At 40.9% G+C, this 27,917-nt stretch overlaps 1 protein-coding gene across 3 annotated transcripts in view; it reads left to right on the top strand.

The window, feature by feature from the left end:
- The window catches only part of WASHC3 (WASH complex subunit 3), a 40,425-nt gene extending 19,397 nt beyond the window's left edge, over positions 1–21,028 (top strand). For all 3 annotated transcript variants that reach the window (XM_089308885.1, XM_008256980.5, XM_002711226.6), the window contains 2 exons: positions 12,095–12,159; positions 20,829–21,028. In XM_089308885.1, coding sequence (XP_089165011.1) covers positions 12,095–12,159; positions 20,829–20,913 — 150 coding nt within the window. In that variant the 3' untranslated portion in view covers positions 20,914–21,028. The remainder of the gene's footprint in view (positions 1–12,094; positions 12,160–20,828) is intronic.
- Positions 21,029–27,917: the final 6,889 nt, after the last annotated feature.

Below are 27,917 nucleotides of genomic sequence, written 5' to 3'. Positions count from 1 at the left end.
ATTGGAGACCTTGGGAGAACCGGATGGAGTTCCTGGCTTTCTAGCTTCAGAGCTGCCCAGTCCTGGATGCTGCAGGCCCTGGGGAAGTGAACCATCAAGTAGGAACTTCTTTCCCCTCCCCTCCCTTTGCATCCTCTCCCCTCCCCTCCCTCTCCTCTCCCCTCTTCTCTCCGTCTCTCAAATAAATAAATATTTTTTAAAAATCATATTTGGTTGGCACCACCGCTCACTAGGCTAATCCTCCACCTAGCAGCGCCAGCACACCAGGTTCTAGTCCCGGTCGGGACACCGGATTCTGTCCCGGTTGTCCTTCTTCCAGGCCAGCTCTCTGCTGTGGCCAGGGAGTGCAGTGGAGGATGGCCCAAGTGCTTGGGCCCTGCACCCCATGGGAGACCAGGATAAACACCTGGCTCCTGCCATCAGATCAGCGCGGTGCAATGGCTGCAGCGCGCCGGCCGCGGCGGCCATTGGAGGGTGAACCAACGGCAAAGGAAGACCTTTTCTCTGTCTCTCTCTCTCACTGTCCACTCTGCCTGTCAAAAAAAAAATCATATTTGAAGAATAGTCCATGTCAACTGGCTGGTATACTCCACAGATACCCATCTCCATTGCAGTGTGGAAGAAAGATATTTGACTCTCGTTCACTTGAGTCCTTTGTTTTTTCTATAATATATCAGAAAATAAAAAATTATTTCAATTAAATTTTAAAGTGAAAGTAAATGAAATGTAAGACAACTGAGAGGCAAAACAATGTTTTAAAAATTACTGATGAGAATAAATTTAAGGTGCTAAATTTGTCAAATCGTTTGTTTTTTTTTTTTAAGATTTATTTATTTGAAAGGCAGAATTACAAAGAGGGAGGGAAAGTGAGAAGAAAGCTCTTCTATCTACTGCTTCACTCCCCAAATGACCACAACAACCAGGGCTGGGCCAGACCCAAGCCAGGAGCCTAGAACTGCATCCAGGTCTCTCATGTGGGTGGCAGGGGCCCAGCCACTTGGGCCATCTTTTTTTTTTTTTAACTTTTATTTAATGAATATAAATTTCCAAAGTACAGCTTATGGATTACAATGGCTTCCCCCCCATAACGTCCCTCCCACCCGCATCCCTCCCCTTTCCCACTCCCTCTCCCCTTCTATTCACATCAAGATTCATTTTCGATTCTCTTTATATACAGAAGATCAGTTTAGCATACATTAAGTAAAGATTTCAACAGTTTGCTCCCACACAAACATAAAGTGAAAAATAATAGATGATTTTTTAAATGATGATGAAATCAGATCAGACCTATTGTCATGTTTAATCCCAGTGAGAGTCAAGTTGGGAATTGATAATTTCTTCTTTTTTTTTTTTTACAGAGGATCAGTTTAGTATACATTAAGTAAAGATTTCAACAGTTTGCACCCCCATAGAAACACAAAGTGAAATATACTGTTTGAGTATTCGTTATAGCATTAAGTCTCAATGTACAGCACATTAAGGACAGAGATCCTACATGAGGAGTATGTGCACAGTGACTCCTGTTGTTGACTTTACAAATTGACACTCCTGTTTATGGCATCAGTAATCTCCCTATGCACCAGTCATGAGTTTCCAAGGCTATGGAAGCCCCTTGAGTTCTCCGACTCTTATCTTGTTTAGACAAGGTCATAGTCAAAGTGGAGGTTCTCTCCTCCCTTCAGAGACAGGTACCTCCTTCTTTGAAGACCTGTTCTTTCCACTGGGATCTCACTCACAGAGATCTTTCATTTAGGTGGTTGTTTGTTTTTTTTTTGTTTGTTTGTTTTTTTTTTTGTTTGTTTTGTTTTTTTTTTTGCCAGAGTGTCTTGGCTTTCCATGCCTGAAATACTCTCATGGGCTTTTCAGCCAGTTCGGAATGCCTTTAGGGCTGATTCTGAGGCCAGAGTGCTGTTTAGGAGATCCGCCACTCTATGAGTCTGCTGAGTATCTCGCTTCCCATGTTGGATCACTCTCCCCTTTATTTATTCTATCGGTTAGTATTAGCAGGTAGGGAGCTGGTTCAGAAATGAAGCAGCCGGCGCCGCGGCTCACTAGGCTAATCCACCGCCTTGCAGCGCTGGCACACCAGGTTCTAGTCCCAGTCGGGACACGGGATTCTGTCCCGGTTGCCCCTCTTCCAGGCCAGCTCTCTGCTGTGGCCTGGGAGTGCAGTGGAGGCTGGCCCAAGTGCTTGGGTCCTGCACCCCATGGGAGACCAGGAGAAGCACCTGGCTCCTGCCTTCAGATCGGTGTGGTGCGCTGGCTGCAGCGCACTGGCCGTGGCGGCCATTGGAGGGTGAACCAACGGCAAAAGGAGGACTTTTCTCTCTGTCTGTCTGTCTCTCTCTCTCTCTCTCTCTCTCTCACTGTCCACTCTGCCTGTCAAAAAAAAAAAAAAAAAAAGCAGCAGCTGGGATTGGAACTGGCATCCATATATGATGCTGGTGTCACAGGCAGCAGCTTAACCCACTGTACCACACACTGGCCTCATATCAGTTTTTCTTAAGTAAAAAAAAAAATGTTTGAAGAGAATGTATTTATTCAGGAACTTATTCTCCATATTGTGTTTTTGCTAAGTACTAATGAAATTTATTTCATCTACTTTAAATTCATGATCACACCAAATTCTGTTCTCATTTGCTCACAAAAGAAAAAGCACAAGCAGGCAAGCATGTGAGAAGGCATTTATTTATTTTTTTGGCATTTTATTTATTTTTTATTTTTTTAAACTTTTAGTTAATAAATCTAAATTTTGAAAGTACAACTTTTGGATTATAGTGGCTTTTCCCCCATAACCTCCCTCCCACCTGCAACCATCCCGTCTCCCACTCCCTCTCCCATCCCATTCTTCATCAAGATTCATTTTCAATTATCTTTATATACAGAAGATCAACTTGGTTTATACTGAAATTTTAACAGTTTGCACCCACACAGACACACAAAGTATAAAGTACTGTTTGAAGACTAGTTTTACTGTTAATTCTCATAGTACAATGCATTAAGGTCAGAGATCCTACATGGGGAGCAAGTGCACAGTGACTCCTGTTGTTGATTTAACAATTGACACTCTTATTTATGACATCAGTAATCACCTGAGGCTCCTGTCATGAGCTGCTAAGGCTATGGAAGCCTCTTGAGTTAACGAACTCTGACCTTATTTAGACAAAGTCATAATCAAAAAGTTCTCTCCTCCCTTCAGAGAAAGGTACCTCCTTCTTTGATGGCCCGTTCTTTCCACTGGGATCTCACTCGCAGAGATCTTTCATTTAGTTTTTTGTTTTTTTTTGTGTTTTTTTCCACAGTGTCTTGGCTTTCCATGCCTGAGAAACGTGAGAGGGCATTTATAGAGGATTAGTTTACAATAGTTGTTTTGTTTTTGTTTTTAATTAGAAAGGCAGAATTATAGATAGAGAGGGAGAAACAGAGAGATCTTCCATCTGCTGGTTTACTCCCCAAATGGCTACAACTGCCTTGCAGGACCAGACCGAAGCCAGGAGCTTCACCCTGGTTTCCCACCCAAGTACTTGAGCCATCTCCCACTACCTTCCCAGGCACATAACCTGGGAGCTAGATTGGAAGTGGAACAGCCAGTACATGAACCGGAGCCTATATAGGGTGCCACCCTTGCTGATGGCACCTTTACTCACTTTGCCACAATGCCTGCCCTGGCTTATAATAACTTTAAATTTCACAGAATATCCTTCAAATGATATACATATATGCTGGTAGAAAGCAAAGGGCATTAGCAAGAGAATATTTTACATTTTGATTTTTTATCTCACATTCCAATTCATTTAACAGCTTGTTAACTTTAGAAAATGTGCCCCCCCCCCAAAAAAAAAAACAGTCTATATGGAAGCTCTTAAAGATACACCATTGACCATTCTTAGGCTTGGTGAAATGTGTGCCAAAATTCTTTTGCTCTGATCCATCCATAATTTTGTAGCTATCTAGCTTTGATTTCTCAGTGACATTCTTTCTTCTTTCCCATTACCCACCTTTGCCAGAAATAAGATCTCACATAAAGGATTTTCAGATTGATGAGTAGCAACTAATGGTCATAGGAATTATATTGATAACTTAGATTTGCTCTTTTTGGAAATATGATCCTCACCTTAACTATATATGCACTTGTCTAAGATTGTGGTTAATCAGTGAGAGAAAAATTAAGGAGTAGAAGAGCAAATTAGCAACAGTAAGGAAGTAGGCTCATCCCAGGAGGGAGAGAAGTGCCTTAGGGGTTAGAAACCATGAGCTTTACAGTCATACCACCCTGAATGTACCCGATCTCATCTGATCGCAGAAGCTAAGTAGGGTCGGGCCTGGTTAGTACTTGGATGGGAGACCATGAACTTGAGGATAGATTGTTTTGATTGGCTGATAGCAGTGTGAGATGTAGTGATGTATTTCATTTATAAATTAAGTTTTTGGTAAAGAGTATTTTTTGGAGAAAATGCTGTTGCTAACTGTATGGTTTATTTATTTTAAAGATTTATTTATTTACTTGAAAGGCAGAGTTATACAGAGAGAAGACAAAGGCAGAGAGAGAGAAAGAGAGGTCTTCCATCTGCTGATTTACTCTCCAGTTGGCCTCAATGGCCGGAGCTGCGCCGATCCAAAGCCAGGAGCTAGGAACTTCTTCTGGGTCTCCCACGTGGGTGCAGGGACCCAAGGACTTGGGCCATCTTCCACTGCTTTCCCAGGCCACAGCAGAGCTGGATCGGAAGTGGAGCAGCCGGGTCTCGAACTGGCGCCCATATGGGATGCTGACACTGCAGGAAGCAGCTCTACTCCCTACGCCACAGCACCAGCCCTAACTGTATAGTTTAAAAGGAGATAAAATAGATTTCAAAATACTGAATTCTGTTGAGGAAAAATGAAAATTATTTGTTCTTCTGTTTGAGGATATCTACATCATTTCTATTCATATTGTAATTTTTTTAGAATTTCCATACCTAAGTACAATTTACTGATGTGTTTTTCATAATACAGTATGGAATCCTACATTTTTTTCCCCTAGCTCAAGTTCTCAAACAGTTTTTATTTTATTTAGTTATTTGGACCATGAGCTGATAATACATTGTTACCAGACTCAAGACCCTTCATTGTCCTCTTATAATCATATGGAATGCCTAATACTGGCATCTGTCCTTAAATGGGTAACTGTAGATGCCTAAGGACTTTGAATGAGAGAGTCATAATACACTAGTTCAAACACATTGCCACTATTAGAAAGCTAACTCCAAAATGAGTATTGTTGCTTCTGTCATCTTTATAATTACAAAGAATTTCATTTTTTTAAAGTTTTACCTATTTTTTTAAAAGATTTATTTATTTACTTGAAAGGCAGAGTTACACAGAGAGAGAAGAAGAGGCAGAGAGAGAAAGGTTTTCCTTCCAATGGTTCATTCCCCAGGTGGCTGCAACGGCTGGAGCTGCACTCATCTGAAGGTAGGAGCCAGGAGCTTCTTTCAGGTCTTCCCATGCTGGTGCAGGGGCCCTAGGACTTGGGCCATCTTCTACTGTTTTCCCAGGCCACAGCAGAGATCAGAAGTGGAACAGCTGGGACTCAAACGGGCACCCATATGGAATGCCGGCACTGCAAGCAGCAGCTTTAACCCACTATGCCACAGCGCCAACTCCCAAGATTTTATCTATTTATTTGAAAGGTACAGTTGTAGACAGAGAGGGAGAGATAGAGAAAGGTCTTCTATCTGTTGGTTCATACCCCACATAGCTGCAACAGCCAGAGCTGGGCTGATCTGAAGCCAGAAGCCAGATGCTTCTTCTGGGTCTCCCACATAGGTGCAGGGGCCCATTTGGGCCATCTTCTGCAACTTTTCCCAGGCCACAGCAGAGAACTGGATTGGAAGGGGGGCAGCCAGGACTCGAACCAGCACCCATATGAGATACCAGTGCCACAGGCAGACTTAGCCTACTTATGCCACAGTGCCGCCCCTGAATTTCATTCTTTATAGCCTTTATTACTGTACTTGGAGATATTTCTCTAAATCCTCTTAAATAGGCATGTATAGTAATCAGTTTTCCAAAACTGAATAGGAAACCATTTAAACTCATATATTCCTAATTTAAGTAGCAAAAATAGCAAAATGACTTGCTATAAAAATTCCGGTTTTATTCGTAGACAAGAAAAGTATATAATAAAATGTAGAAAGTTCTAATTCATATTTCAAATATTTTAATGAAATTTGTATTCATAATGGAGTTAGCATTAACTTACCCATCAAAGCAAATCTTTACATTTTTAGGTACTGTTTTGCTTTATAATGAAGGTAGAAAAATGGGTCAAAAAAATGAGTCTTCACACCACCAAATTATTCTTCTATAAATAAATAGTTAAGTAGCTACAAAATGCAACTTTCATACCCTTAATAACATCGAACACCATGCCCTTCTTGTTGGTCATTAATAGCTGATGTTTATCATGTTACAAGTGTATTTTGTGGGAGGAAGAATTAGGATGGGATGTCAGTCTCATAGGAAAATTGATGCAGCTATATATATGTATTTTTTTTGACAGGCAGAATGGACAGTGAGAGAGAGAGAAAGAGAGAAAGGTCTTCCTTTTCCATTGGTTCACTCCCCAATGGCTGCTCTGGTGGCGCGCTGTGGCCAGTGCACCCTGCTGATCCGAAACCAGGAGTCAGGTGCTTCTCCTGGTCTCCCATGTGGGTACAGGGCCCAAGAACTTGGGCCATCCTCCACTGCACTCCTGGGCCACAGCAGAGAGCTGGACTGGAAGAGGAGCAACCCGTGACAGAATCTGGTGCCTCGACCGGGACTAGAACCCCGGGGTGCCGGTGCCGCAGGCGGAGGATTAGCCTATTGAGCCACAGCGCCAGCCTGTGCAGCTATATTTTTAATTGTTTCATAATAATAGATCCTTTACTTTTTTTTTTTTTTTTTTTTTTTGACAGGCAGAGTGGATAGTGAGAGAGAGAGAAAGAGAGAAAGGTCTTCCTTTGCCATTGGTTCACCCTCCAATGGCCGCCACGGCCGGCGCGCTGCAGCCAGCGCACCGCGCTGATCCAAAGATAGGAGCCAGGTGCTTCTCCTGGTCTCCCATGGGGTGCAGGGCCCAAGCACTTGGGCCATCCTCCACTGCACTCCCTGGCCACAGCAGAGAGCTGGCCTGGAAGAGGGACAACCGGGACAGAATCCGGTGTCCCGACCGGGACTAGAACCTGGTGTGCTGGCGCTGCTAGGTGGAGGATTAGCCTATTGAGCCGCGGTGCCGGCCTAGATCCTTTACTTTTTTTAAGATTTATTTTATTTGAGAGGTAGAGTTACAGATAGTGAGAAGGAGAGACAGTTTCCTAAAATGTTTTTCTTCAGATCCTATCCCTAAAAGGAGCAGACAGAAGTGCTAAAAGTATTTGTTTTAATTAAATTAACAGCAATTGCCTTACCAGCTTTCTGGGGCCCTGGCCATGGCTGGTATAATTTTTGTTCATTTATTTCATATAATTTATTCCATAATTTTTAAAGATATCTGACAACAGTCAGTGAAAAACTGTTCTTCATTGTGAAATATACCTTGAGATAATCCTTGAAAAGGGAATAATTTATTATTGCTTTCATAGAAACCGCTTTGTATAGTTACTAGTCAAGATTTGTGAGCCAGGGCCGGCTCTGTGGCTTAGTGGATAAAGCCTCCGCCTGCAGTGCTGGCATCCCATATGGGCACCGATTTGAGTCCTGGCTGTTCCACTTCCGACCCAGCTCTCTACTATGGCCTGGGAAAGCAGTAGAAGATGGCTCAGGTTCTTGGGTCCCTGCACCCACGTGGGAAACCTGGAGGAGGCTCCTGGCTCCTGGCTTTGGATTGGCGCAGCTCTGGCCATTGCAGCCATCTGGGGAGTCAGCCATCTGGGGATTAACCCATCGGATGGAAGACCTCTCTTTCTTACTCTCTACCTCTGCCTCTCTGTAACTCTGCCTTTCAAGTAAATAAATAAATTTTTAAAAAAATTTTTGTGCCACCTCCTGACCCAAATATTTGGATTCAAATTAACAACTCTTGGTGGCAACAATATCAAGTTGATATCAGATCTGTGCAATTCAGAAATAAAGCTTCCTCTCTTTTAGAAAGCCATAGTCATTTTATTGATTAAGGGATTTATTTTTAATGAATTTTGTTCCATCTACTGAAAGCTACTAGAAAGGAAAATCAGCATGTGCTTTCATGCTATGATTTGTTCAGTAAACACTTATCTAATATATACCACATTTTATCTGAAATTTTTATCCTAAAAAAAAAACACCCTGCTAATATGCTTCATAAAATACAATATATATTTTTAGAGCATTATTGAGGCCGGCGCCGCAGCTCACTAGGCTAATCCTCCACCTTGCGGCACCGGCACACCGGGTTCTAGTCCCGGTCAGGGCACCGGATTCTGTCCCGGTTGTCCCTCTTCCAGGCCAGCTCTCTGCTGTGGCCAGGGAGTGCAGTGGAGGATGGCCCAAGTGCTTGGGCCCTGCACCCCATGGGAGACCAGGAGAAGCACCTGGCTTCTGCCATCAGATCAGCGCGGTGCGCCGGCTGCAGCGCGCCGGCCGTGGCGGCCATTGGAGGGTGAACCAATGGCAAAGGAAGACCTTTCTCTCTGTCTCTCTCTCACTGTCCACTCTGCCTGTCAAAAAAAATAAATAAATAAAATAAAAAATAAAAAATAAATTAAAGCATTATTGAAAATCATAAGGCAAAATTATATGTGACTGAGTCAGTTTCACTAACATTAACATTTAAGTAAAAGGAGTCTTATTGGAGGACCAACTGCTTTTTTTTTCCACCCATAGTCTCTTCAGTTCCTATTCATTTCCTCTCCCTGAAAATAAAATTTTGTCCACCTGTCAACATAGATCTTTATTATTATTATTATTGCCCTAAGTAGGGGAAAACACTTCAAAATTTTCATCTTTCATAACTGAATTGTTGGAAGTTCAGATTTATACACTGAGGGGAAAACTTGTAAGAAAAGTTTTTTGTTATTTTTTTAAAAAAGTCATTTATCTCTGTTAAAGTAAGAGGGTTTTTTTCTCCTTCTAATCTAAAGCTTCAGGAAAATTTCAACATGGTTTGCAAAGGGATTTAGTAGTTTGGTTTTCATTAACACAGTAACAAACATACATAAATATTGGCAGACCTATCAACCCCCAAACGGTTTCTGTGATATAAGAAACTAGTATTTGACCATTAGTGTGGCCATGATAATTTCATTAGTGTGTCTTCTTTACACACTTTCTCCAGTGACGCAAATACAGACGTGATTTTTTGGAACATCAGACTTATGGCTGCCTCCTCTCTTCTTCATTACTTATGTTGGACAAACTGCCATTACGACTTGCCAAAAAAAACCCCACAGTGCAATAGACTTTAGTTTTGAGGTCTGTCATGTCCTCCTTAGACCACCAGTAGCTTTGTCTCTTGACGATTAGAAATTGGACACTTCTTTTTGATGTTTAACAAACCAGACTCTGTTACTTGACCTTTAAGGAAGACTATAAGAAAACAAGTTTTCTAAGCAATATCACTGGAAATATAATGGCAAATCCATTTGGAACACATCCTTTGGAAAGTAGGCCAAATTATGTTTTATCAAGCTTTATGAGATTTGTATTAAGGTGTGAAATTAAGTTCCTAATAGAATGAGATAGTAGAAATTGTGTGTATTTTCCTTGAGCAAATCCATATACAGAAATTAGTACAGATTCACTGATTTTTTAGTACGTACTCTTATGTTATAACCAGTTCCAAGAAACTAAGAATAAAATAATGAAATTTCTAAATACAGATTTCTGTTCTTCTACGATAACCAGTTCCATGAACTGCATGAAATTTTAGAATAGGAAATTTATCCAGTTCCACCAGCTTCACTGTTCCCCATTCTTTCCTTCTCATCTACCACCTTCCTGCACCTCCACCCTATATACACTTTCCTTGCTATATTTTAGGAAGCATTTCTTTTGCAGTCTGACTTCTCCTCACTTCTGCTCTTGTGCTTTGTAACTTATTTGTATAACCTTTCCATTGGTGGCCTGTGGATTATACTAAAGTATAATAAATATATCACATAGCTGACTTTGCAGAAAGACCTTATACCAGCAAACCATAGTTAACAGCAACTGAGAGGTCTTTTTAAAGAAATTTGATTTAATTCTGCTCTTTTTCCTTTTTCTTCGTATTACTTGAGTGTTTTATGAAGTGTTCCAAACTCTTTTCCTTCTAGTATCCTAAATAATTGAATTGCATTTAATTACCTAGTTAAATGCCCGATCTTGTTGTTAAGTTAGCTTCCTTCTCTATTAGCAAAATTAAATAAATTTATCAGCTAAATTTTTTTAAACTATTTCTGTCAAGTCTGAGTTCTGGGTAATATATTTAAAAAGGAGTACTAGTTTTAATCTCATGTCTTACTGTATTCCAGACCTAAGAGTACATCCACATTGGATACTCTTAAGCAAGGACTTAAATTCAGATATTATTAGGAAATATAAAATAAAAATCAACATTTTGGGGGAAGAAAATTATCTGGACAACTATATACTTGTTCTTAAAAAAATAGGCTTGAGATAAGCTTATGCATGATAAGTTGTTTAAAGATTTATGTTTGTTCCTAAGTCTTTCTGTTTTTTGTTTTAAGTAAACTCCTGTTTCATCTTTACAACTCAGATCAAAGGTCACCTCACTGAGCCTTTAAGTTGAATGTGGCTTTCCCTGAATCCAGTACTGCTCATTATGCAGGTGTATTATAAATTTAATGATTGTACTATTGTGTACTCCTGGGGACAAGGGATGAGTATGTCTTTAATTCTGGGCCATGGAGCACTGTGCTGCCACAGGAATATTAAACACTGAGATATGCATTGTGGTTTCAGAATTCTATCACTAACCACATTTACTGACCATCCAGTAGGTTCCCTGAGACAGAGAGCATGTAAGGGATAATTATAGAAGAAAGCAGAGCAACGTTTGTGGATGGATGCCTAGAAACTTGAGGGTAGGGCTGTCAGAAATTGTACTGGACCATGAAAGCTCCTAAGGGGTCTCTCTCCATCTTAAGTTTAAAAAATGAATGTCCCAACTGGCTAGTGACATGGGAAGACTGAAGAGCAGAGTGTGGAACAGCAGTGGAGAGGTGACTGGGCATTTTTAGCTGGCAGACTTGACCCAGTTTCCCTCTTCTGCCACATGCGACGCAGAGATGTGAGGAAGAGAACCTGTCCGGTGATATCATCGAGGCCTTCAAATCCACCACATCTCACTAGTGCTCCTTATCCTTGGGAATGGTGTGCAGAGGGAGAGTTGGCAGATTTGATTATGTCTCCACTCCTGAGAGCTTTACCAAATGAGCGTTCAGTGTTTATTTAGTCATCAAATCAGTTTCCTTTTCAAGTAAATTTGTATTTATTGACCTACGCTTTTCTTATGTTTTTATATTCTTAACTAGATCTCTAAAATTCACAAATTATCAGTATTTTTGCTATTTATACACTTCTAGAATTATCATTACTTAGTGTTTGTGTTGGTGTTGGGAAGATATATAATATAGTCCTAGGAGAAAGAATTCTTTGAATTCTTAAATTCATTTGACCTCTGTGCCTGAGGTGTCCAGATAGAGTTGGATGATTTGTCTAAAGAAAGAACGTTAAGGTAACTAACCATTATTTTTTTAAAGACTCTGAAATCTATCTTTATTTGAAAAAAGTTTTTCATATAGTTAAATAATCTTTGTGTTGCTCCAGCCAGTGTTTGATCATTTGGCATTGTTGTTTTCCCCCTTTGGGTGATATGAGAGTGAGAATATGATCTCTGCTTTCTAACCCTCAGAATTACTAATGAATAAGCCTCAGTAATTTAATTTGGGCTTCTGTGGTATTGGATAACACTGATTCCATTAAGTCAGTGTAAAATATGTGCCTTAATGTGTTCTTCAGTGGCTATGTGCATAGTAATGTAAACTAAGAATTATTTTAAGTAATGAGATATCTAAATTTCTTATTTTAGTTTCTATATAGAAACATTTAATGGGCCATTTTTAATGGTTATTGTCTTGTGTCTTTTGCTTAGGGTGTTCCAGTGATGGCAATAAGAAACAAAATGATATCTGAAGGTCTAGATCCAGATCTTCTTGAGTAAGTAATTCTAATATAATGACATTTCTGTCAAGATATTAAATTTATCAGCATTTTTTCCTATATAGTGTTTTATGGTTGAAGAAACTATTTTTGTAGAGTCCCTGCTATGTTACAAAAAAGGGGGGAGGGGTCCTATGCTAACGAAACCAGCCTTTGCACATTTTAGGAGCATTTTTTTTAAAGATTTATTTATTTACTTGAAAGAGTTACAGAGAGAGGGGGAGAGACAGAGAGAGAGAGAGAATGAGATATCTTCCATCTGCTGGTTCAATCCCCAGATAACCACAACTGCCAATACTGGGTTAGGCTGGAGCCAGGAGCCAGGAACTTCTACTGGGTCTCCCACATGGGTGGTAGGGGCCCAACCACTTTGGATATCTTCTGCTTTTCCCAGGCCATTAGCAGGGAACTGGATTGGAAGTGGAGCAGGTGGGACATGAACTAGTGCCCATGTGGAATGCCGGCATCACAGGTAGCTTTGCCTACTATGCCACAATGGATCAAAGTATATCTAGATATCTAAAGGAACTGAAATTTGATGACAGGTTTTTATGTTGGTTTTTAAAAATTTTTATTTAGTTATTTATTTAAGAGACAAATAGAGGCAACAGCTTCATCTGCTGGTTTACTCCCCAAATGCCCACAACAGCCTGAGCATGGGGCCTGGTAGAGAAGCCAGGAACTCAGTACAGGATCCCCATACATCAGTGGTGGCAGAGATCCAGCCACTTGAGCCATTACCTGATGGCTCTCAGGGTGCACAGTACCAGGAAGCTGTAGTTAGGAGAACAGCCAGCACTAGAACCCAGGCATTTTCATGTGGAATGTGGGCATGGCACGTGGCATCTTAACCACTAGGCCAGGTACCTCTCACAGGTTGTTTTTGTTATTTCTTTCTTTCTTTTCCTGCTACATTTTTCTTGTGTGGTGTTATGTTGTTGGATGAGAGAGAGTTATTACCTACCATCAAAGATCCTTAGTGTGTAGGAAATTTATTCTAAAATGATCTAGGTGGAGCCAGAATGAGAAATAAATAGGATAAAGTCACCCTAAGTGCACATTAATGGTTATTATTAAACTAAGTACTAGTTTGTGTACATTTTATAAAATATTTTTTGAGAAATGCTAAAAAATTATGGTTCAGAAATTTGAGAATCATTCATTCCATCGGAACAAACCTGGCTAACATAGTTCATCCTGGATAAAATGTATCTTAATGAATTCTTCCAAACTATTCAATTTTACAAGTATCTAGATTCTTAATAAAGAATGTTTCTGGAACTGGTGATGTGGTGTAACGGGTAAAGCCAGCCCCTGCATTACTACCAGTTCGAGTCCCTGCTGTTCCACTTCCAATCCAGCTCTCTGCTTGGCCTGGTAATGCAGTAGAAGATGGCCCAAGTCCTTGAGCCCCTGAACCTGCTTGGGAGACCCAGAAGAAACTCCTGGTTTCTGACTTCAGAGCAGCCCAGCTTAGGCCATTGTGGCCATTTGAGGAGTGAACCAGTGGATGGAAGCTCTCTCTCTCTGCCTCTTCTTTTCTGTAACTCTGCCTTTCAAATAAATAATTAAATCTTTAAAAAAAAAAAAAAAAGAAGATTTCCATTTTGGGATTTTTAGTTCCCTCCAACGTATTTAGGGTGTTATAGGCATTATACTGTACTAACAGCGTGCTTTGAAATTTTTCTTAGCTCTCAACCCTTTAAGAAAATGTGGACATTTCAGAGGTGAAATGCCACAGAAGTTTTTCTCATTTTTGTCTTCCAAAATACAAAATTTGTGAATTTTTAATGTTTGTATGAACAAATTTTCCAGCATATATCTATATTTAATATATATACAAGTAGCAAACAGCTCAAGTGCAATGGCATAGCTTGGTAATTTGAAATAAAGTATCTCTGGGACATTTGGCATTTGTTTTGGAAATTGTTTCTGACACATGCTTTAAAATTAGATGGATTTTGACATAATTGAATGTGAATTGAGCATATGGATCCAATCCATCTTAATAGTCATTGGAATATATGTTATTAATATATTATGACCTCATTTTTGCTTCTGGAAATACACAGTATACCTTATATAATAACAGAGCTAATATGATCTTTAAAATGATATTTGTGTGTAGAGAAAATGTAATAAATGGAAAATCAGCACCCTAATGAGTCAACATATCCTGGATATCCAATCCTGTTACCCCTACTATGTCAATCACTATGATTTTCTTATTTTTAGTATCTTTCATTTCTGACCACATGCCTCCATACTCATTGCTAATTAGTTCAGGTCCTCATCATTTCTCACCTGAATTATGATAGCAGCCCGATTGTTTTCCTGCTGTCTTTCTTTTTTTTCTTTCTTTCTTTCTTTTTTTTTTTTTTTTTTTTTTTTTGACAGGCAGAGTGGACAGTGAGAGAGAGAGACACACAGAGAAAGGTCTTCCTTTTCCGTTGGTTCAGCCCCCAATGGCCGCTGTGGCCGGCGTCTACAGCCAGTGCACCGTACTGATCCGAAGGCAGGAGCCAGGTGCTTCTCCTGGTCTCCCATGGGGTGCAGGGCCCAAGCACCTGGGCCATCCTCCACTGCACTCCCGGGACACAGCAGAGAGCTGGTCTGGAAGAGGAGCAACTGGGACAGAATCCGGCGCCCTGACCGGGACTAGAACCCGGTGTGCCGGCGCCGCAGGCGGAGGATTAGCCTATTGAGCCACGGCACCGGCCCCTGCTGTGTTTTGAGGCATTCATTGCAGCCTGTGGCTTGGTTCCTACCTTAGACTTGCTTCAGATCTTCCTGTGATTCTCTACTTCCTGTAACATGTAGTCTAACATCTTAGCAGTGTGCATGAATGCTTTTATTGTTAAGACTCAGATTCTCGAACTTCAGCTTTTGCCACTCTTCTAGAACAGCCCATGTTATACAGTCATAGTAAATTGCTTGCAGCTCCCTCGGCCTCTCTGTGGACAGGATATCATTCCCTACTGGTGTCTTTAAATGTTTTCTTTCCTTTTCGTGGAGTTCTCTTCCCCTCAACTCGTTGGCCTGGCCAATTTTTTATTCTCCAAGACACTGTTCAGTGTAAGATGTTCATGGGTGACTATCAGGAGAAAATCCCAAGCATCCCATGACTCTGGTGTATCTCACTTAGCAAGTTTGAGGGTATGTCATTGTCTATAAATGTTGAGAAACATTCCATTGTGAGGGGATGCCAAGTTTTAGTGTAGAATTCCCGTAACAGTTAACATTGTCTTACAGAAAAGCTGCTCCCCAGCCACAGCCTGGAGCCTGAATTCCAATCCATTACCTCATGAGTACATGCCATTGGTTACCAGGGGCACTGGTTAGAGTGGAGGTGACTCACTGAAACCTATCACCACTAATAGCAAAATAGTTCCAAATACATTTAGCAGGATATGATAAGTGGAATAAACCGCCTTAACAGAGGAATTCTGGCACTTTGGGAATCATGTTTATATAAGCATTAAGGAGCCTCACTTTGGGAGAAAAGTATGAGATGATGAAGGAGAAGAAAATGTGCCATCTAAGGGAAGAATACACTTTTATTTAGAATCTTAGGTACATTTTACAACTCATCTAAGACCTTTCAGTAAGCATTGTAATGTTTTCTTTTTTAAAGTATAATATACATGTGCTTTTTATTAGCTTTAGGTAATAAGACAGACCATATAACTGTTAGAAGAAATAGGCAAGGTGTCTCTGCACTGCACAAAGAGCAAAACTGAGGTTGATATAGCAACAATATTGTTCAGAAAATACTTTGATATTTAATTGTTGTATATATAAAACTTCGAAAGGTAAGAGTATGCAATCTGAAAATTTTATATGAGAAAAGAGAACCTGGCAGTTTTCCAAAACAAACAAAAAAAATGACTGTCATAGAATTGAGGTCTACAAAACTGAAGGAAATGCATTATTAATTTGAAACTCCTAAATGAATGTTTATTTTTAAAAATACAAGTTTTGAAAATAACTGTAATTCTTATATAACCAAGGATTAGTCCTGTTTAGCTTGTAAAAATTAGTTTACTACCATTGAAGATATGTGAAATAATATCTTTGTCACTATCATACTCAAAGAGTTTGGGGGGAAAATAAAATGGAAAATTTTTAAAGGTTAATCTGTTTTAGTTTTGCATTCATAAATGAAGAAAGATAACTCATGCCTTAAAAATCCTTCCAGTCAATTCCTAGATTTTCTTACTAGGGGGGAAAAGAGTTTCTCTCCTTCCTATTTTGTGTTCTTAACTTATATCCCAGGAGCTAAGGTTAGTATTATCATCTGGTAATTGGTACTTTTATGAATCTAAGGTAAATAGACCAGCCCATGCGCAAAAGATGAAATTCATGATGGATAAGGCTCATGTTGGAGATGATCTACTTCCTTGGGTTCAGTTCTGCCCTATCACTTTCTACCTCTCTGTAGATGTTTCCTCATTAGTAAAATGAAACATAGAAGAAATCACCTCCTCATAAAGTTCTTCAGACTTAGATACATGATATATGCACTTAGCAGAGCTCTGGGCAAGCAGTAAATGTCCAATAAATCTTAGTTGTAATCTATGAATATTTTAATGGAAGACTCATAGCAAATTCTAAATACTCCACTTCCCAGGCTTTCGGATCACAGCTTATCTGTAATCCTGTAGTTAGCGCTACACCATTGCATTTTCCACAGACATATTTAACCTTTACAGAGTAGTTCTCTTTTTAAGTTATACTCTGTTTCTCAAACTGAACATCTGAAATAAACTTCTACAATGGAAATTCAACTGATCACACTCTTCATCTTGGTGGAAGGAAGGGTGCAATGTATAACATATTGATTTGGTTACAGAAGCAATATAATTGAGCCTGAGTTACTATGCAGGCTTTGAACAGAATCAGCTTAGTTGGCATTTGTCCTAGCAATATCTATTCAAAAGACATTTATACTGTCCACCCAGATGGTGGAATAACTACTCTTTTGGTTGCCAGAAGTAAAAGTAACCACTTTAGCCTACTTAAGCACTAAGACCAGGAGGAATTTATTAGTGTTAAGGAAAGGAATACTGGAAAACAGGACAACTTTCTTTTACAAAGAATGTCCAGCAGATTTTCCTGACATCTAACAGAATTTCTTATCTGCCAGTAATTTTTTTGTCTACCTTCTGCTACATAGCAACATAATGGATTAAAGTTGAGTTTCAGCTGAATTGAGGATACAGTAGACCTCAATTCCATGATTGGACAGTTCTAAAAATAGCTTGTTAACTGGTTTTATTTTTGCTATAATTACTTTTTCTTTATACACAAACGTAGTTTGACTATTTTTGTATATCATACTCTATAACAGTAATTCATTTGTATTTATATTTTTCCCACTAAAATAGTAGCTGGTTAAGGACAGGAGCTACTTATTTTTCACCTCTTTATCTCTGATTCCCCACGTAATTCCTAACAAATCCTAGGTTCATTATGATGATGAAAATAGTAATGAAACAGCAGGTGACATTTATATGCTACTTTCTATGTACTAGATATACTTTATGTTTACTTAATAATTTACAACTGCCCGACCGGTTAGTTGGGAACGGAGTGGTTAATAGCTTCACCAGAGTTTCCCAATAAGTAACCATGGTTGGGATTGGAACACAGACAGTCTGACTGGGATTTGTGATCTTTACCATGTATTACATTGTCACATGTATTAATAAATGGTTATTTACCTAACTTAATGAATTTTAAAGTTTCACTCCCCTCTAGACCTAAGCTGCTCTTATCCTTTTTTTTTTTTTTAAGATTTATTTATTTTTTACTTGAGAGTCAGAGTTACACAGAGAGAGGAGAGGCAGAGAGAGAGAGAGAGGGAAAGAGGTCTTCCATCCGTTAGTTCACTCCCCAATTGGCTGCAACAACTGGAACTGTGCCGATCCGAAGCCAGGAGCCAAGAGCTTCTTCCAGGTCTCCCGCGTGGGTGCAGGGGCCCAAGGACTTGGGCCATCTTCTACTGCTATCCCAGGCCATAGCAGAGAGCTGTCTTATGCTTTTCTTAAGTAGCATTTATTTATTTATTTATTTATTTTGACAGACAGAGTGGATAGTGAGAGAGAGACAGAGAGAAAGGTCTTCCTTTGCCATTGGTTCACCCTCCAATGGCTGCCGCAGCTGGCGCACTGCGCTGATCCAAAGGCAGGAGCCAGGTGCTTCTCCTGGTCTCCCATGAAGTGCAGAGCCCAAGCACTTGGGCCATCCTCCACTGCCTTCCCGGGCCACAGCAGAGAGCTGGCCTGGAAGAGGGGCAACCAGGACAGAATCCGGCGCCCCGACCGGGACTAGAACCTGGTGTGCCGGCACCGCTAGGTGGAGGATTAGCCTATTGAGCCGCTGCACCGGCCAGCATTTATTTTAAGGAGTAATGTACATTGTTTTGTTTGTTAGAGTTGTCGTACATATTAATATAATTTTGATATGGTATTGAAATCTGGTGATTTTTTCCTTTTTTAACAAAGTAGAGACAGTAAGAGATCAACTATATGGCAAAGAGAAATTTCCTGGGGAGGAAATCTGTGCAGTATTCATGCCTGTTACTTATAGAGTTGCTGCTTCTATGAAGAGGGAAGAAGACAGTGGACCCATGTTAGTATTTTGGGCAGATGGAGCATCAGACAAAAGCTGGAAATGCTACACTCAGCTTTACAGCCTTATTGTACTGGATCCATGTGGCTTCCTTATAGGCATAATCTGAAATTGCTCAGCAGACAGTTGAGTTTTTATCTGACAGCTAGGGAGCAATGCTAGCATTTCTTGCTATTTTGTGACATGCCACATATATTTTAAAATTTAGGCCGTTAGTTTTAATAAATGAAAGAAACCAGTAGAGTATACTTTTTATTTTAGTAAAAATAATTTCAGTTCGTGGTAAAGAGAAGTTTTTTTTCTTGCGTGTCCTAAATCTTTAATAAGAATCAAGAAGCTTGGGGGAGAAATAAGTCTGGTAGTTTTTAATAATTAAGTCATAGTAGCTGTATTATTCCTCCTTTTCCTCTTAGTGTCCCCAAAAGTATACTTTCCTTGCTTAATTTACTTTCTGGGAAGAGCGAATACGGAGTGAGCAATAGGGCTGCTGTACTGATTAAAGGATTTACTTGCACAAACACTGTTGGGGCCTATCTAGTTGACTGTTTTAAAAACCACTGTTACAGTTTCATTTTGGGGGCTGGCATTGTGGCAGAGCAGGTGAAACCCACCATCTGTGATACCAGAATCCTACATAGAAGCTGCTCCACCTCCAATCCAGCTCCCTGCTAATGGCCTGGGGAAAGCAGCAGAGGATGGCCCAAGTCTTTGCATCCTTGCCACCCAGGTGAGGAACCTGGATGAAGCTCCTGGCTCCTAGCTTTGGCCAGTCCCAGCCCTAGCCATTTCAGCCATCTGGGAAGTGAACCACTAGATGCAAGATCCATTCATTCTCATCCATCTCTCTCTCTCTCTCTCTCTCTCTCTCTCTCTCTCTGTCTCTCTGTCTCTGTCTCTATCTCTGTCTCTCCTTCTCTGTAACTCTGGCTTTCAAAAAAACAGATAAATATTTTTTAAGAAAGATTTCACTTTGATCTATAACAGCACATCCATGCCGAGGGGAAGTTTAACCATTCTCATGGCTCCACTGTACCTGGGGACACTTTGAAAGAGTATTTTTATCAACTTGAACTTTTATATTTGTTTTCTCAAGACAAAACATTAAGTGAAAGCATTAAACAAACAAACATTAAGAACTTTCTTTGACCAAGCACTCCTCTCTCCTGAAAAATGTACATATTACCTGTTTCTTTTTTTTTAATTTTTTAAATTTTTTGACAGGCAGAGTGGACAGTGAGAGAGAGAGAGAGACAGAGAGATAGGTCTTCCTTTGCCGTTGGTTCACCCTCCAATGGCTGCTGCGAACGGCACGCTGCAGCCGGTGCATCGCGCTGATCCGAAGCCAGGAGCCAGGTGCTTCTCCTGGTCTCCCATGGGGTGCAGGGCCCAAGCACTTGGGCCATCCTCCACTGCACTCCTGGGCCACAGCAGAGAGCTGGCCTGGAAGAGGGGCAACCAGGACAGAATCCGGCGCCCCGACCGGGACTAGAACCCGGTGTGCCGGCGCCGCAAGGCGGAGGATTAGCCTATTGAGCCGTGGCGCCGGCCAGTTATTACCTGTTTTTTAATAGCTGTTCTTGAGCTTTCTTCTGTTTCTAAATTTTTCTCTGCAGCTTTCCTGAACATGAAGGCTTTCCTTTTCTTTCCGTGACTAGCTACCCTTCTCTGAACCCCATGTGCCCTTGAGGGTGCCGAGATTTAGCACTAGTAATGCCAGCCTCTACAGATCGCATCTCTGTCTAGAGTTGGGTCTCCATGGGAATGAGAAGCAGAAAGTGCTGAGGTATTACACTATGTACGCACTGGCAGGAGAAAATAACGCCACGGCCTCTGCAGAAATAGCACTTAATCCCCATGGTGCGCAGAAGCCAGAGAGAAACATGCTGTGGTGTAGAGCAGGAGACCCTCAGTTAAGGACAAGACTTGGCAGATTTATTAGCAGCAATATTCTGAGATTAACCTAATTTACAGTTTGTAAGTGCTTTCTTCAGTTAGAAAAACCCGTTAATTTTTTTTCCCTTCTTCTGTTTCAGGAGGCCAGATGCTCCAGTGCCTGATGGTGAAAGTGAGAAAACTATAGAAGAAAGTTCAGATAGTGAATCTTCTTTCAGTGACTAAACTTAATTTTGATAAGAATTAAAAATCTATGTGTTAGGGGCATTTTTGCATTCTGTGAGAGAGCCTAAACTCCAACTCTTTTTCATAAAAATATTAAATGGCTGCATACCCACCACCAAGCTTCCTCTATGTTTTTTTAAAAAAGATAAACAAAGCATTTATAGCCTTCCAGTATATGTTGCTACCAAAATAAAGGACCCTGAAATGGAAAGGAGAGCAATCTAAATAAACGGCAACTAGGGCTACAAATACTAAGATGGGATATTTCAAGGAGGTAATGAGCATTTTAAAATGAAGTCAACCTGGAATCTGCATTTGGTACAGAGGTTATGACGCTGCTTGTGATATCCACAGCCCATGTGGAAGTGCCTGGGTTTGAGTCCTGGCTCCATTCCCCATTCCAGCTTCTGCTAATACCCTGGGAAGCAGATGATGAGTCAAGAACTTGGATCTACGCTACCACCTTGAAGAACTAGACTGAGTTCCAGCTCCTCTCTTCAGTCTGTCCCAGGCCTGGCTTTTGAGGGCATTTGGAGAGTGAACCAGTAGATGGGAGATTTCTGTCTGTCTCTGTCTCTGCCTTTCAAACAAAGAAATAATAATAGTTTTTGGTGAAGTCAAATAGTTCAGTGATCAAACATAGACTCAATGCAAAACAAAAAGCGAATTTGTATAAATGATTCAATTTTTGTAAATATTTTGGCATGAAAATACGTGCATTTGTTTCATAAATAGGTGACAGAAAAGACTGGATTGAACATTTTCTGTGACAACTTTACATGTACATATCATATGCATTATAGATATGGAACTTATTGGGTGGTATTTATTAGCATATGTAGCATTTCACCATTTGGTTATTAGTTTGTAATATTATCAAAGCCAAATAGGTAGTGTATTTATTATCAGATAGAAATTGAAAATAGCTGCAATGTGGTTCAGAGTGAGCAAGCATCATTGTCATCAACTCCTTTGTTGCCTAAACAAAACAATTTGTGCAGAGTAAAAATGTTCTTCTCATCTTGCAAATAATTCTTCCTAAGTAATATTGTATGCACAGTCTACATGCATTTGATTAATGGTGCTCATTTTAGTTTAGGTCGCCTGGAAATAGAAAAAGATTTGGGTACACTCAAATGTAGGTCACTTGTGAGGTAATCCTAGGAAGATAAAGGGAAGAAAGGGAGAATACCAGTATCAAGGTGTGGTATCATGGTTGTCATTTGGTGCTTGAGTGCTCCAAGACCTGAGAAGCTTACAGAATGCTCCCTGAATAGTCCACCTAATACAAGTGGCATCATTTGTTAACCAGTTTCCCATCCCCATTAAGTGAGATTTGCCTTCAGGGGTAATTAATTACCCCTGCATTTGTGGATTGTGCTTTTTTGTGGAAAGAAGGAAAAGAACCAGAACAGAAAACAGACCAAGAGGCATGGTTTATGCTTGCACTGCGATTTCCCCAATGAAAAATACAAGTCTGATCTCTCTGAGAACTATCAATGCAGCTGTGGCTGATAGCAGATGTAGACAGATGAGTGTGATGTGGGGCAAAGGCGGTGTTTGTTGTCTGTTACTTACTCAGAGCTATTTGAGTCTACTCCATTACCAAGTCTTTAAGGTGATATGCAGCACAATCTATATAAAATATATAGGAGAATTAGTGGAACAAGCTATAGTTTCTGTTGCTGCAACCGAACCTAGGCAAAAATTCTATTCATCATCTACTTTCATCACCCATTTTTAGATTTCTCTTGCTCTTTGCCACAAATTCAGCTGGTCTAGGTTGGTTGCCTGAAAGTGACTCAGACCTCCATCCCTTAAGGTATCTAGGACCCTGGTTACTTTGCCCTTTTTAGGATATGATTATCAAAATTGTCTGGTTTGTTGACCCCAGACATGGAAGCACCAAGACATACCCCAGTGAGTCACCTAACTTCCAGACATATTCTCCCTGGTTCATTTTGTAATCACAACCCAAGCACATCATGTTATTCAGCATATCAACTCCCTTTTTTTGCCCATTGTCCCACAGACATGAGCAATTCAAATGGACCAACTGGCAGCAATAGCTTCTGATTAGTGGAATCCTTACTGTGCTCTCTGGTGGAAGTGTGCCAGCTCCTTCCTCCTCTCCTGTCTGGAAACCAAGACTTCCAGAAAAGTCTAAGGTAGCAGGGATGAGAAGCACAATTATGCAAGTAAGTCACTGGGAATAGAAGTAGGAAGGGCCAATCCTACTTCTATCCTCTTGGTTCCTGTATCCATGAATTCTAACGATTAAAACAATGCATCATCTACTGGCCATTGGTGTATTGCATGTTTAAGCCACATCTTGGAGAAGAGCATCCTGCAGGATGTTATTGCTAAGCTGGTACCTACACTGAACCTGTAATACACCATTTCATTGTTTCCATTGTTCTATTAGATTTATTTCTTCTGGATAACATTGTATATGGTAGGACCAGTAGATCCAGTAATTCATTTGCTACAAAGTAGTTTTTACAGCTGAGGCAGTATAAAGCAGGATATCATGTTGGTAAAAGGCATTCTATAGACTATCCCATAGTACAGCTGGCACGGGAGCTGCTGGAAGAGAAGAAAAACTCACGTTAAAAGTAAGAATTATAGTAGGAAAGAATTCCTCCCTCATCCAGGGTGGAAGGAATTTGAGGAAAATAACTTGCTACTACGCAGCTGATTAATCTCTGCCTCTGTAGTAAATTCTTGGTCTCTGCTGCTGACAGGTTGAGTATGCAGCACTGGCACTAACTAGAGTAGCCGTAGTGAGAGGAAAACCTAACTGTTGAGCCCATCCATGCACAGCCTCCATCTCTCCACCCTGGTTACTCCACCCTTGGGCTCTTTGGGTGAGCCTGGCAGGATCAAGGTCAAGGATAACTATCTATTGAAGGAATCTTCCTGTCCACCTAATCTTCACCTCCTCATGAGTGACCATGATACAAAAATCTTCACACTTTGTGCACACTGCCATAATTTTGTCCACTTGCCTCACCATCAGACTTCTGTCTAATCTTCCAGTCTTGCTCCTTCTGTTCTCCTGACCAACCAAGGTAGTTATTGAGGTCAAAAATCTGTGCTTGATCTTAACTCCAACCACATCTTTCTCCATCAACATGATTTCAAAGTGGACCATTTGGAACTCTGTTCACTGGAAAGATTTCCTCCTTGCCACTAATTCTTAGGGCCACATTTGTCACAGATAATAGTGTACTTGCCATTTTTGGCTCACACTGACATACCAACCTGGTCTCTCTATGAACAGGTCCCACATTTTCCCTTCTCTGTTAACACGTGTGCTAATATTGCAAAAAAAAAAAAAAACAGCTTTAAATCTTCATTTTTCTCCATCTCCATGCTTTTTTCCATGTAATTTTACATCGCCCTCTAATTCTGGGTAGATCATTCTGCCTCACCTTTCGATTCTGAACTCCGAACCATATGATTCAGTTTGGACCAGAGAAATGTGTTAGCAAATATGATCTAAGTGGAGACTTGGAAAATATTTAGTTGATTACCTTGCCTTCTCTTTGTGTCTATGTTATTAACATTAAGAACATGACTGTGGGTGGGCAGCAGAGGGAAACATCTGTCTTAGCAGTTAGCTTATATGAATACCTGTGGTTAATCCCCAACCCTGGTTCCTGATTCCAGCTTCCCTCTTCCCAGACTCTGGGAAGCAGTAGAAATGGCTCAAATAATTTGGTTCTTTCTGCCCATGTCCAAGACCTGGATTGAGTTTCCAGATCATAGCTTCAGCACTCCCAGTCATTGCAGGCATCTGGGGAGGGAACTAATGAACCAGCAAATGGAAGCACTCTCAGCTTCTCAAGTAATTAAAAAAAAAAAAATCAGTAGAATAGTCCAGTGGTGGGTGAGGGACATGTGGAGCCGAGCTTAGTTGTTCCAATAACTCACCAACCAATACAAGACCAAACAGGATCAGAAAATCTGCGTAGCCAATCCTAGCTGGCTCTGAATGTGTAATAAATGCTTCTTACTGATTGTAATATTTTAGTGTGTTTATTATACCTCATTATTGTAGCCATCCATAACTAACAAAGCTGACCATAGAGACTTCTCTGTGAGATCATAGGAATAGGTTAAAGAGAAGCATTAGAGCAAAAGAGTTAATAATATAGGGGGTCAGTGATAAGCCACTTGTCACATGTGACTTCTGGACTTATATTTGACCACAAATGTATGATTTCTATCAATTGAGGGGTTGCCACTGTGACTGTGCAACCTTATGCTATGGTGTATTTGTTAATACCCAGATCATGAAAAGCAGCTCCAGTTAGTCATTTGATGTCCTCTATGGTCACATTCTCAGTTTCTACTGAGCACAGAGGCATGCCAGAGTTGCATTTCAAACAATGAGAATGCATGCCCTTTGCTCCTTATCCAAAGAGTCTGTGCTATTCATCTTTGGGACTTGCCAAGGATGCTACACAATGCTTTCTACCATAGTTAGCTCTTGCGTCAATGGTAACCTGAGTCATATAGCCTGAGAAGTAAGGCAGCTTTTATGACAGCCCGAGACTGCGGCAGAGGCAGCCCTCCTTTGCTCTGGCCACCTCATGAAACTGACATCCCTGCAAGTCACCCTGTAAATGGATCAAGGCAATATTTTTGAGAAAGTATATGATGCTTTCAAAAGCCAAAGACATCTCCAACATGCTGCCACCTTCTTACAGAGGGTGCAGGTTCAAGAACTTATACTTTACCTTCAGGGGGAGATCCCAGCATCCCCCAGGCTATTCGACACCTAAAATCTGCAGGTATTTGAATCTTCCATCCTCTGGCTGTGTGCCTCTAATAGAACATGAAGAGCCTTTTGTACTTCTTGCTCACTGGATGTCTGATCAACATAGAGAACCAGCACAGAGCTCTGTGGAATGTCAGGATGAGCAAGATCCCAGCAGACAACACACACACACACACACACACAGAGAGAGTGAGCGCACAAAAGTAACATGGTCCTGGGATGACCAGGTTAATAACTACTGTTGTTGTCACACAAATATAGTCATGATTGGTATTCTTAATGACTGGGGAAAAAAAAAAAACTTTGCCAGATAAACAGCCACATACTATTCAGAGACTATGTGGATAAGTTCCAAGAAATGGGCATGGCAGCCATGACTGGCACTACCACTGGTTGAGGTCATAATAGTCACTTTCCACCATGGCCCATGTGGTCTCAGCAGGGGCCATGAAGAGGGTTATTTCATTTGCATCTTTCAAGCCTTTTAAAGGGATTCTGTTATCTGCATCTCCTCTCAAAATGCAATATTGTTTGTGGTTCACTATCTTGACTGAGGTAGGAAAGTGCAGTTTTAGGGATTTCCCCTTGAGCCTCCCTACTGTGATGAGTTTTATTTCATCGGTCATCAAACCAATGTGAAGCTGATAAGAGTATCCCAGGTATGCCCTCAAAAGACCAGGAAACTAACCACAGAGATCCTCTTGTCCTAACTGTAGCTACCACAAGATGGCTTGGAGTCAGGTTTCCATTTATTAGCTGGTATCCATAAGCCCCCATAATAGAGGAACGATGCGATTCCTTTTTATCAAGCCAATTCAGCCCTGCATACAGCAACTTTTGAGAGGACTGAATATTTGACTTTTCCCAGAATATAGTTACTTTACTAGATCGTTTAAGTCATTTGGAGAAAGACTAGGTGCATGCTTGTTGTATGCATCAGGGACCTTCAAAAAGCCCATGAATGTGTGTATTATAAAGAAAGCTATGCATGAATTTTAAAACATCTCAAAAAAGTACTGAAATGAACTTACCTTTAAAAAAAAGAAAAGAGTGGTTTGTTTATTTGAAAGGCAGAGCAAGGAGGGTGGGGGTGGGGAAATATCTTCCATCTGTTCATACCCCAAATGATGACAATAGTCAAATCTGAGCCACACAGAGGCCTGCTACTCTATCTAGGTTTCCCACATGGGTGGGCAAGGGGCCCAAAGACTTGGGCCATCCTTCTCTGCTTTCCCAGGTGCATTAGCAGGGAGCTGGATCAGAAGTGGAGCAGCCAGGACTTGAACTGGCACTGCTATATGGGATGCTGGTGTGCAAACAGTGGCTTAACTCACTAAGCCACAATACCAACCCCTGAGCTTATCTTTTCATTCCATTTTTCCATGAACTTTCTGAAGTACTGTCACACTATGGTGGCATAGGTGACATTCTCTTCAGTCTTGTTGCTACTTTGATGGCTGCTGATTGACTATTACCACCTGCCCTGCCTTTATGGAATCTGTCATCTCAGTTAATACTAGAGAGTCCAATTCTGTGGTTTCACATCCTACTGTGATTCCTGACCTACAGAGTATGACCACACTAATTTTAAAAAAAAAAATTTAAGATTTATTTTATTTATTTGAAAGAGTTACAGAAAGAGGTAGAGACAGAGATAGAGGTCTTCCATCCACTGGTTCACTCCCCAGATGGCCACAGTGGCTGGAGCTGCGCTGATCCGGAGCCAGGAGCTTCTTCCAGGTCTCCCACGTGGATGCAGGGGCCCAAGAACATGGGCCATCTTCTACTGCTATCCCAGGCCATAGCAGAGAGCTGAATTGGAAGATGAGCAGCTGGGACTAGAACCGGCACCCATATGGAATGCCGGTGCTTCAGGCCAGGGATTTAGCCCACAGCTCCATAGCACGGGCCCCAACCACACTAATTTTCTCAAAGATATTGATGCCACCCTTATCAGGACATCCTTTATTGTCTTGGTAAAGAAAATGCTCTCTGTGCACTTTCTGGGAAGTAGTAAGTTCGTTCATTCATTCATTCATGCATTTAAAAGGCAGAGTTACAGAGAGAGGGAGAGGGAAAGACAGATCTTCCATCACTCCCTAAATGACCTCAATGGCCAGGGCTGTGCCAGGCTGAAGCCAAGAGCCCAGAGCTGCTTCTGGGTCTCCCACATGGGTGCAGGAGCCCAAGGACTTGGGCCACCTTCCTCTGCTTTTCC

This window comes from Oryctolagus cuniculus, chromosome 11, assembly GCF_051225735.1.
Source record: "Oryctolagus cuniculus isolate XC-2025 breed Fujian yellow rabbit chromosome 11, ASM5122573v1, whole genome shotgun sequence".
In the NCBI taxonomy this organism is placed as follows: Eukaryota; Metazoa; Chordata; class Mammalia; order Lagomorpha; family Leporidae; genus Oryctolagus; species Oryctolagus cuniculus.
The sequence above is the reverse complement of the archived record's forward strand: the minus strand, read 5'-3'. Positions and strand labels throughout refer to the sequence as shown.